A 12961-nucleotide genomic window follows, 5' to 3' on the forward strand; every position below is an offset into this window, starting at 1 on the left:
ATAAGAATTGTTTTTTTATAAATCTTTAAATTGATCTCAAGACATAACGAGCTTAATTACAATCTTCGCAAAATAATCCCTCTCCTCCTTCATGCCTGGTATGTGGAGCCGCAGCCTGTTTCCAGCGAGCCACTCCGACCTCTATCTGCTACTGCTGCTGCACCTATTGTATAGTAGATCCGGCGAGTGCTCTTCTATGTGGAACCGATATAATACATCGTCAGTTGTCTTCCCCACCAATCCATCCACCTCAGGCTATGTACGTTTGGGTCCATGCCCCAACGTTAAAACCAGACATCCCGTTATTTGGTGGTCTTGGCGACTCTATGTCTGGTTGTGGCCTCGATAATGACACACGTCTTACCGATCTGGCGGTCAGTGACCGTGTGTAAATACTTTCACCAGAGACTTCTATATATACGTCTCTGCTTTTACCTGTACAACGGTCATTATAATGTCCAAAATCTTTGTCCAATAAATATCGGAACGAAATACCATACTCAGTAATAAGATAAACTACATACTATAAATACTTACTTTGCTAATATGGTTCGTGATAGTATGTTTAAATAAATGTTGTCCGAAACATCATTGAGGAAGGTCTATCAGTTCTTTTATAGATATCAATGATAGTGGGCATTGATGATGGTGATGTTGAGACAATCAGATATCAATGGTGGTTTGTATTTAACTCATACTAATTCAACCACGTCGATCGGTCGTTAACCTCGCGTTTTGCTTGTATCATAACTAATAGATAAATGTCGATGGTTAAGTTTCCGGAACCGCTTGTCTTATTCCCATTGTACATCATTCATAGAAATTAGTTTGATATGATATGTAATAATTTGAAGTTATATACTAATTTACTAATCAAAACAAAATTCTCATATTTGAATATCGATGAATTATTTTTATGAAAACAAAGATGAGAATAGATTTTAGTAACTGAAGTTTGATATGCTTGACTTTTATAATTGTTGAATTCTGATGTTACATTATTGTCTTTAAATGTGTGTTATAGTATACAAATATGTCATGGGTGTCTGTAAAATAGTCCAAAATATTTGACACGAGGTACTGGTTATCGACCGCTATTCTATTGCACTTGGCCGAAGGCCGAATGCAACAGAACAAGGCCTATTACCAGAACGGAGGGTCAAATATTCTGGACTATTATACAGACACCCATGAAAAACTTATTTTATTATATAGTCACGCATTATGTAATAAATCCGAACAGAATGACCCGACCTTGGTAAAAAAGGATGCTAATTATTGACCTTTAACTAATCAATCATTATGCTTGAAAAGGAATATATCGAAAAACTGATATATTTCTCAAATGATGAATTAACAACAAATTTCGTCGATTTCTGAAATCAATTAACAACAAAGTTCACCTGGAAAAACATGCAAAGGGAATACAGTGTACGATATTTGTGTACTGGCTATAGTTATTGTTGTTTATATTCCAATCTTAAATAAAATGATAATATCAATCCCTGACCGTCACGACCATATACGTAGCGCCACATATTACCCAACGATAATGGAATAGAAACAAACTAATGAAAAAACAATTCGCATCCTAAGTGAAGATGATTTTTATTACAATATAACGACAGTTTGGAGTTGGTCAGTCCAATCACAATGTCATACAGGTCATATCTTGAGGAAAGGCTGTGAAATATTTTACGATATAGCCTTGAAAAAGTGACCTAAATAAGTACAGGTCGTATGTCCTGTCTAAGACGTCACACTAGATAACAAAGACGGAATCACAAGCAGGATTTATCTATAGGGCGAAGCGTACACATTGTAGTCACCGTCCATATCGTGAAATATGAAGCTGTTCTGTGTTACCCTGCTTCTCCTCTGTACAGGTAAGGTACAATTTTCTAGGTAGAGCGAGTGCACGCGCGTACATTACATGTTCAATACAAAACTGAACACATGTCTCTGTACTAGTTTCTTATCACATACTGAAGAATTTTTTTTTATTTTGATACCTGCTCCAATTTTAAGACAAAACGTAGCCAATAAATGTATAGCTTTATATCAACTTACTATGTGTACGGGATTGTATATATCTACTACAAGAATATTCCATATACCTTTCTATATAGCTTTTTGTCATAATAACTTCTTGTTTGGTCGGTTGTGTATACAAAATATATTTTTGGCGTAGGTTTAATCGATCCGGCATTGGGGCTATCAAAACGGGTACACCACCACCCCCATCCAGGAGTTCCAGCCGACCAGTGTATGTATGATATTTTATTAATGGTTTACGACTTCTATCACATGTATTGTTTCAATCTGTTGTCAACATGTTGACAAGTAAGAAAACATACCTTCATCATACAGCTGTTACGTCTCCTGTCTGAATTAGAAGTACGGAACAGTAGTAGTACATGTTGAGGTTAAAATAATAAAACCATTTTTTATCAGAATAAGAGCGAAACTTACCAATATTACTTGTAGCTGACAGTTTGACTTTTTCTTCAGATAAAGGGCAGATCACTCCCCAAAAATAAAAACAAAAACAGTATTGCTGTAGTTCTTTCTTTACAGAAAGCCGGTTCAATTAAAGTGTTTATATAACTACCTTGATACCAATGTCCTACCAATACCCTCATGTATTGGGACATTGAGTTGTAATTGTTGTCATCAGAGTCACCATAGTGACGTCAGAACCATCACTATTTTCTGATGTTTACATTATGCACATGGAATAAACGTTACTTTGAAATTCAATATTGGAAATTATAAAATTGATTGGATTTTGTACAACCCATCTACATCAAGTTTCTTTTATTTCTTTTGATCTGTTTTGAATTTAGTCGCCTCCTGTCATCACTTCAGCCCCTTAGCATCACTGACTAGTCCTAGAAGGACGTTATAACTGTATGATGTAACTCAATTAATCATGGCTCTACTGTATCTATCTTTCTATTAGTTTTGGAAGGTGCTAGTATCGTTATTGTTTCTTTAAACATAGACGTAAGTAAACAAACGTTGTGATGTCACAACCACAGTCACACTTATCTCGAAATATGATTACTCGAAGTCACTTAACTCAAAGTAAAAATTCAGTTCTAACAGTCACCGTTCTACAAAGATATATATATGGCATCACTCTATAATGTTTATCCCTGTTGTCTTCGAGATAAAGACAGTATACCTAATACGATATTTTAAAACATAGCACAGTTTTCATTCTGTTTCAGTATTACATCATCCTATAACCTGTTTGGATAAATATTGTGACGATCATAGATCGGTAAGTATCGTAAATAGTTACAACTATGATAAATAGCCACTACTATGATATATATAACAATAACCACTACTATAATAGTTATCTCACAATAACCAATACTATAATATATACCACAATAGCCACTACTATGATATATATATCACAATAACCACTACTATAATATATACCACAATAGCCACTACTATGATATATATCACAATAACCACTACTATGATATATATACCACAATAACCACTACTATGATATATACCACAATAACCACTACTATGATATATATATCACAATAACCACTACTATGATATATATATCACAATAACCACTACTATGATATATATCACAATAACCACTACTATGATATATATATCACAATAACCACTACTATGAGATATATATCGCAATAACCACTACTATGATATATATATCACAATGACCACTACTATGAGATATATATCACAATAACCACTAATATAATATATATATCACAATAACCACTACTATGATATATATATATCACAATAACCACTACTATGATATATATCACAATAACCACTACTATGATATATATATATCACAATAACCAATACTATGATATATATATACTACAATAACCACTACTATGATATATATATCACAATAACCACTACTATGATATATACCACAATAACCACTACTATGATATATATATATCACAATAACCACTACTATGATATATATATATCACAATAACCACTACTATGATATATATATACCACAATAACCACTACTATGATATATATATCACAATAACCACTACTAATATATATATCACAATAACCACTACTATGATATATATATACCACAATAACAACTACTATGATATATATCACAATAACCACTACTATGATATATGTATCACAATAACCACTACTATGACGTTTATATAGCAATAACATCTTCTATGATATTTATCACAATAACCACTACTATGATATATATATCACAATAACCACTACTATAATATATATCACAATAACCACTACTATGATATATATATCACAATAACCACTACTATGATATATATATCACAATAACCACTACTAATATATATATCACAATAACCACTACTATGATATATATATCACAATAACCACTACTATGATATATATATCACAATAACCACTACTATAATATATATCACAATAACCACTACTATGATATGTATATCACAATAACCACTACTATGATATATATATCACAATAACCACAACTATGATATATATATCACAATAACCACTACTATGAGATATATATCACAATAACCACTACTATGATATATATATCACAATAACCACTACTATGAGATATATATCACAATAACCTATACTATGATATATATATCACAATGACCACTACTATGATATATATACCACAATAACCACTACTATAATATATATATCACAATAACCACTACTATGATATATATATCACAATAACCACAACTATGATATATATATCAAAATAACCACTACTATGATATATGTATCACAATAACCACTACTATGATATATATATCACAATAACCACTACTATGATATATGTATCACAATAACCACTACTATGATATATATATCACAATAACCACTACTATGATATATATATCACAATAATCACAACTATGATATTTATCACCATAACCAATACTACAATATATATACCACAATAACCTATACTATGATATATATATCACAATAACCACTACTATGATATATATATCACATTAACCACTACTATGATATATGTCACAATAACCACTACTATGATATATATATTACAATAACCACTACTATGATATATATATCACAATAACCACTACTATGATATATATCACAATAACCACTACTATGATATATATATCACAATAACCACTACTATGATATATATATCACAATAACCACTACTATGATATATTTATCACAATAACCACTACTATGATATATGTCACAATAACCACTACTATGATATATATCACAATAACCACTACTATCATATATATATCAAAATAACCACTACTATGATATATATATCACAATAACCACTACTATGATATATATCACAATAACCACTACTATGATATATATATCACAATAACCACTACTATAATATATTCATCACAATAACCACTACTATGATATATATATCACAATAACCACTACTTTGATAGATAACAAAATAACTTTTTAAATATATTTTGCTGATCAAATGGGGAAAAGTAGCTCTTTCTAAAACAAATATAATAATGGGGGTTAGTGTGCTTTTCGGTTTTTTTTTATAATGAAATGTGAAAACAAAACGAAAAAACCGACTTCCCACTTTATTGTGAGTTATTTTCAATGTATTGACATTACAAAGTTTTAAAGCAAAAAATTGAATTCAAAACTCTCAATGCAATGATGGTTTAAACGAAAACAGTTAAGTCCAAATATGTGAAAATTGTGTCATGCACAAAAAGCAAGAAAAATACATTGATAAAATTACCGCCATTTTTTTTAAACTCTTTAAAAACAAATGATATACTAACATAAGAAAATACAATCTTGCTATAGAATTGCCAAAGTTTTGTTACATATTACAAACACTTTTATGCAAGATCGAAGAGACTTCAACGTGACTGAAACCTCATGTATTACTCTATTAGAGTAGAAAAGAAGAATATTGTGAAAACTATTTCAAACTAAACTAACAAGTAAATATCCATCCAAACAAATGGTGGACATTGGCAAAGTCTGTAAGTAACACACACACACTCACACACACACATTCCACCTCAAACAAAATAATAAGCAGAAATACCAAACAACTACTTTGCAACTTCATATGACAACATGACTGATCCACCAAAACTAATAAATGTACCACTACACAGTTAATACACATTACTGAGCAGGACATTGAAGATCAAAACACTCTTTTAAACGAAAATAAACCACCTGGAACCGATGAAATATTCCTTTAAATTATTAGATATACCTTCTTATTAATAACACAAAAGTAAATGGCTAATGTAAGTGCACAATATAAAGGATTTGAAAAAACTTAGTGACCTCTCTAATTATCGACCAATATCAGTAACTTCCTGTTTTAGCAAAATAATGGAAAAGACAGTTTTGAAGTATCTTTTTAACTACATTAAAGAACACGACATCACATCAAAATACCAATCTTGATTCATACCTGGTGACTCTACTACCACTTAACGCTTATCAACTTATCATTCAACAACTAATGATTCATATTCTGTGATATAAGTAAAGCATTCGATCAGGTTTGGCATATTGAAATACTGCGCAAGTTAGAATGCTATGGTATTACTTGAAATCTGCTCAATTGGCTCAAAAGTTATCTATCTAATAGGAAACAAAGAGTTGTCACTGAAGGGTACTTTACCTCATTGAATAATGTATATTATTGGGTCACTCGGGAGTCGGGTTTTGGTCTTTTTCTTTTTTTTACGTTTATTTATTTTTCACCTAACACTCTAAGCAATCAAGTGAAATTATTTGCAGATGACCCATCTCTGTTTATAGTGATAGTCGATTTAATAGCTGATACATAATGTATGGGCTGATTAGCGGGATGTTCAATTTAACCCAAGTAAAACAAAATATGTTCTTTTCACAAGAAATAAACCCCCAATTATCCTTCAATTGTACTTCTGGGACACTTTTATAGATAATTCTCAAACTCATAAACAACTAGGCTTAACTTTTAAGGCTGAGTGATCATTGTCTGAGTATTTTTGAGAAATCATATAAACAATAAATATTCTTAAAAGTTTGAAATATAGATTATATAGAAATACATCAATTACTATTTATAAAGCATTTATCATACCGATACTAGAATATGCAGATGTAGTCTTGGACAACTGTAATAAGTTCCAATAGAAGCTACACGGATTGTTTCATGACTTAAGAAAAGGAGCATCACACGACACACTTTACAAAGAACTAGGGTTGGAAACCCTTGAAAACCGCCATAAAACATTAACTTACATTATTGTACCAAATAATGCATAATACTATTCAATGATATTGTCAATCAGTTCATAAATGATACAGAAAACTCTACACACAGTCTTCATAGACAACGGTTGTTTAATCCTCCTTTATGTAGATATCGATTTTTTACCAGTTTTTTCCCAACAATGCTGCGTGAATTTAATTCCGTAGATTCTGAAATCCTTAATTCACCTTCTTTGAATGTATATTTAAAAACCGTAATTTTCCCTTCAACATAGAACAGACTAATATTCAAACTATTGATGTATCTAAAAATAAAGGGTGGAGGAAAGAAAATATTATTCTTATGCAGATGTAACAGAGGTGATGCAATGTCATATCACTATTTGTTTTAATGTTTTCTATACAAACAACGAAGGCAGCAATTGTGGGATAAAATAAACAATCCTCAACATTTTACTCTGAAAGTACTGACCCATGGAAACCACGAGTTACCAGATTATTTTGATATTAATATTCTGGAATCTATTCAAGAATATATTAAAGATACAAAACGTTTTAAATAATAGCATTATAAGAAATCGTGTAACCTTTTAATGTTCTAATGTTTTAAATACCGTTTTTGTAATATATAGACATTGTGCCAACAACTTATTTCATAGATTAATTCATAGATTGATGGATTGATTTATGTATGTTTACATTTAGATAATTCACTCTTGTATTATTTATACACAATAATATTCCCTTATAAGTTTTAATTGCGTTGGGGCAACCTGTCTGAATCTAACACACCTGGATGTAAGGCTAGAGGAGGAGGAGTTTGGATACTTACGCCAGAAACCCTTGTGTTGATAAATTCAAGACGTAATGCCATATACACTCCAACAATAGCTACACGAATATCTTTGAAAATGTATTAATAAATTTAATGATGTCTACTTTTAGATACACATACTGTAAACCTAAATGAAGTTATTACCTCCCTTTAACCAATAACAACTTATCTGTACAAATATGACATCCCAACATTGACCAATATATATCATATGTACATATTAATCTGCTCAAAGTTTGGTATATTTATCTATATTTTGAATTATCTATTCATATCTGGAGAAGATTTACAAAGGCTTAGCCTGTTCTCTGATTATATTGTATATTTTTGCACAATAACACTAATTTTGTTGAAATATTAAAAATAGAAAGTTTGTTTCAAAGTGATAACTTGCGTTTCTTTGGGCCGATCAAACTCAATTATAAGGCGGATATTCCTTACCAAAAGTACTTGCTTTGGATTGGTTTTCAGGTCCAATGGTCGACGGTCAAAGTCAAGATTATTAAAAGTAAAAAAATAGTTTTCTTGTGATATCTCACATTCCTTTGGATCCATAAAACTCAATTCCATGCAGTTTTTCCTTTCCACATGTGCTTACATGGGATTTTGTTCTTGGTCCAAAAGTCAATGATCAAGGTCACTGTTAATAAAAATAAATAGAAAATCTTCGCTGTGCAGTTAATCAATTTGGCTACGGCCGATTAAGCTTATTGACTGATTATAGGATGGTATCAGGACAAAATTTATTTACGTGATATCAGCTGCAATTCTTTTTATTTATAATCATATGTATGTATCATTTACTGAAAAGTTGTTTATTGTCTTGACATCCTATTTAAAGAACTACATGTTTATTTTCTATAACATTTATATTTTCGTTTAACCATTCCAGTCTTTTAAAAAATATTTATTTATATCTGTTTTCATTTATTTCATCCAATTAAAAAAAAACACACACACACACAAGCTAAACTATTATTTGAATAGTTATTTAACATTTGTTGACATATGGTCGGACAAGCACGATCGTGCCATGATTAAGCAAGGTTATAGCTGAGATTTATGTCTGTCAACGACAATATTTTGTTTTCCAGTGCAAATCGATATGAAAATATGTCTTCACCACCGTAAAAGTTCTAAGGTAAAATACTCGTCACTATTCTGTTTTTCCTCTCCAGACTGTCGGCGTATAATTGCAATTCTGTTTTGGGGATGAAGTTGTCGTAAATAAAATGTGTTTGTGCTAAACGTAGCGAGAACTTTAAAATACTGTTTTTGTTGTAGACATGTAGGATACATATAGATGGGGACCACATACACGGCGACTGTGAAGAACCAGAAGTACGTATAATCGTTTCACTTATATCTTAAATCTCATTCCAATATAATATGGGTTTTTTATAACATATATTGAAAGCAAAGGTCACGTCGATCGATTAAGACAAATTGTAACGATTTAGATGTGCTGTTAGTGTTATTTATAATAAAATGTTTAGTAATTCATTGTGCTGTCACGGTCATTTTATAATACACTGTTTAGTAAGTCAAAGGTCTGTTGGTGTCATTTACATGTATGATACAATGTTTAGCAGGGTCATTTGACTGTCAAGGTCATTTATAATACAATGTTTAGCAGGGTCATTTGGCTGTCAAGGTCATTTATAATACAATGTTTAGTAGGTCATTAGACTGTCAGTGTCATTTATAATACAATGTTTAGTAAGTCATTTGGCTGTTTGCAACATTTATAATACAATTTTAGACAAGCCGTACGTCTGTCATTTATAATACAATGTTTTAGTTATTATACAATGTTCCATTGTGCTGTCAGTGACGTTTATACTATTTTAGCATTGTGACCATCACCCGCAGTGTAATCCAGCCCATCACCATGATCATGAGTGTTGCTGTAAAACCACTCAATGTGTTACCGATTTCGTGGCAGGTGGGTAGTTGTGTATGGCATGCTACTTCAACGTAACTTAACATAAGCTGATTTGTTAGCGTTTCTGAACACATTAAAATGTACTTTGTATCAACATTCTTTTAACGCAAATTCTAGTATGATATCAGTACCGAGTTCAAACCAAATTTTATGTTCAAATAGTCGCCAGTAAAGCCACTCAAAACAACGTACTATCCCCTTAACCAATTTTACTTGGCATTGTTATATAAAAGTATATATATGAATACGTCCATGTTAATGATTGATTTTGTATCTGTATTGTGCTACTTTTGCATAACTGTATTATCTGTTTTAAAATGAGGACTATCGTGACAGTTTACAGCGTGTATACAATGAATCCCTGAGATAACCCGGATTATATCTATTTTACTTCCATGTAGGGGCCAATACACCAGATACCTTAAACTGTTTACAAGTTCAATGTGATGCCAGACACCAGGTAATTATGTTTTGTAGTTTATGTTGTCGATATCGGAATGAACATATCTCTTTAAGGCCGGATTTTTGACTCATTATTGTTCTGGCCCTTAATTGTTACAATTCCGACATGTTTACAAAATAAAAAGTTTTAAACACTTAATTGAAAGTAGAATTTCGGGGCTTCCATATTAAGAAGATACAATGTAAATGAAATCAAATAATTAAAAACAATTACTTCTATGAAGGGGCAGCTGAATATTTATAATACTGGCACATAGCTAAATAGGATTAAGTATCGGCCGTATCCCTGATTTATGTGAAGGGCTATACAGAGTTAAAGGGATTTAGAAGTTGTTTGATGCCAAAATATTTCCATCATTCACTCCAACAAAATTTTACCTCATCGAATACCTTGTTGAACCTGGGACATGGTGTAGCTGGACTTGATGCGTCGTTTACGTATATCTCATCATTTGCCAATATTTATCTTCTTGTTATTATTATTTTCTTCATTTTTTAAGTTGATCTATGTTTTTTGTTGATTAATACGTAGCAATGATACGATCCATCCGTAGAGTATATATATAAATAATCACGCGCACGTGTAATATTGTCTGAAGTTGCTTCAGCAGCCAATAAAGCATTGTCGTCCTAAGCTACGGGAATGAGAAGACAAACTTTGTACTTAAATCATATCTGAATATCCATTTACTCTGCTGTTGTAGTTGTTATAATTCCGGTTGCATGATTTTGATGAATTATATTAAGTGTAAAATTAGCTAAGGGTTCATCCACCTATACATCGCTTAGAATCGATAAAAAGACATTTACATTGAATTACTATTTGCTTCAAATTGTAAAAATAAACATCTATTTTCATTGTCCGAACTACAAAGACATGTGTTATCGTCAACCGACATGGTCCCAATACGAATATCAACGGCAGGTGTGAGGAACGTCATGTAAGTAATACGAACAACATCACCACGTCAGGTGTGGAAAACGTCATGTAATTAATACAAATAACATCACCACGTCAGGTGTGGAAAACGTCATGTAATTAATACAAACAACATCACCACGTCAGGTGTGGAAAACGTCATGTAATTAATAGAAATAAAATCATCAAGGTAGGTGTTAAAAAAAACGTCATGTAAGTAATGCAAATAACATCACCACGTCAGGTGTGGAAAACGTCATGTAATTAATAGAAATAAAATCATCAAAGTAGGTGTTAAAAAAACGTCATGTAAGTAATGCAAATAACATCACCACGTCAGGTGTGGAAAACGTCATGTAATTAATAGAAATAAAATCATCAAGGTAGGTGTTAAAAACGTCATGTAAGTAATGCAACAACATCACCACGTCAGGTGTGGAAAACGTCATGTAATTAATAGAAATAAAATCATCAAGGTAGGTGTGAAAAACGACATGTAAGTAATGCAAAAACATCACCACGTCAGGTGTGGAAAACGTCATGTAATTAATAGAAATAAAATCATCAAGGTAGGTGTGAAAAACGACATGTAAGTAATGCAACAACATCACCACTTTAGGTGTGAAAACGTCATGTAATTAATAGAAATAACATCATCAAGGTAGGTGTTAAAAAACGTCATGTAAGTAATGCAACAACATCACCACTTTAGGTGTGAAAACGTCATGTAATTAATAGAAATAACATCATCAAGGTAGGTGTTAAAAAACGTCATGTAAGTAATGCAACAACATCACCACGTCAGGTGTGGAAAACGTCATGTAATTAATAGAAATAACATCATCAAGGTAGGTGTGAAAAACGACATGTAAGAAATACATCACCACGGCAGATGTTAAGAACGCCATGTAAGTTTTACAAACATTGCCACGGCAGGTGTGAACATCGTCATGTATCGCTAGTTTTAAAGAAGATACTCGTGTCTTTTTAGTGATACCATACATAGCATCCTTTTTTCTTTGGGTTTTATTTAAAATTACCACAGGCAAAGTTCGTAGTAATAATGGTCGCTGGATGCTAGATTGACATCTGCTATACATGTGGCAACGGTGGAAATTCCATATTGAACTCAGCTTTATTCGCACACTGTCACACACAATCAAACTTTATAACATCACCTAAACTCATTTGCGAGGGAACATACATGGGTCACTAAATGGTCAACGTGACCTTCATGTTAAACTTTCTGTCCTTGAATGATATGGAATTTCTGATTGGTCAGTGACATTTCAATTAGAAACACGGTAGTATTCAAGGAAACTATACACCCAATAACAATATACGAGGATTAAACTATCTCCAAATTATAGTACAAAATGATTAAATTCTCTACCCAATAACAATACATGAAGATTAAACTCTCTCCCCAATACTAGTACATGATGCTTAAATTCTCTACCCAATATAAGTATATGATAACTAAACTCCCCTCCCAATAACAGTACATGAAGAT

At 31.7% G+C, this 12961-nt stretch overlaps 1 protein-coding gene across 1 annotated transcript in view; it reads left to right on the forward strand.

The window, feature by feature from the left end:
- The first annotated feature begins 1770 nt into the window (after window positions 1-1770).
- LOC117315159 overlaps window positions 1771-12961 on the forward strand; it is a 36204-nt gene continuing 25013 nt past the window's right edge. The window contains exons 1-7 of the mRNA XM_033869307.1: window positions 1771-1886; window positions 2192-2266; window positions 3234-3286; window positions 9407-9463; window positions 9974-10067; window positions 10469-10527; window positions 11405-11470. Coding sequence (XP_033725198.1) covers window positions 1847-1886; window positions 2192-2266; window positions 3234-3286; window positions 9407-9463; window positions 9974-10067; window positions 10469-10527; window positions 11405-11470 — 444 coding nt within the window. The 5' untranslated portion in view covers window positions 1771-1846. The remainder of the gene's footprint in view (window positions 1887-2191; window positions 2267-3233; window positions 3287-9406; window positions 9464-9973; window positions 10068-10468; window positions 10528-11404; window positions 11471-12961) is intronic.

Source organism: Pecten maximus, chromosome 2 (genome assembly GCF_902652985.1).
Source record: "Pecten maximus chromosome 2, xPecMax1.1, whole genome shotgun sequence".
Taxonomy (NCBI): domain Eukaryota; kingdom Metazoa; phylum Mollusca; class Bivalvia; order Pectinida; family Pectinidae; genus Pecten; species Pecten maximus.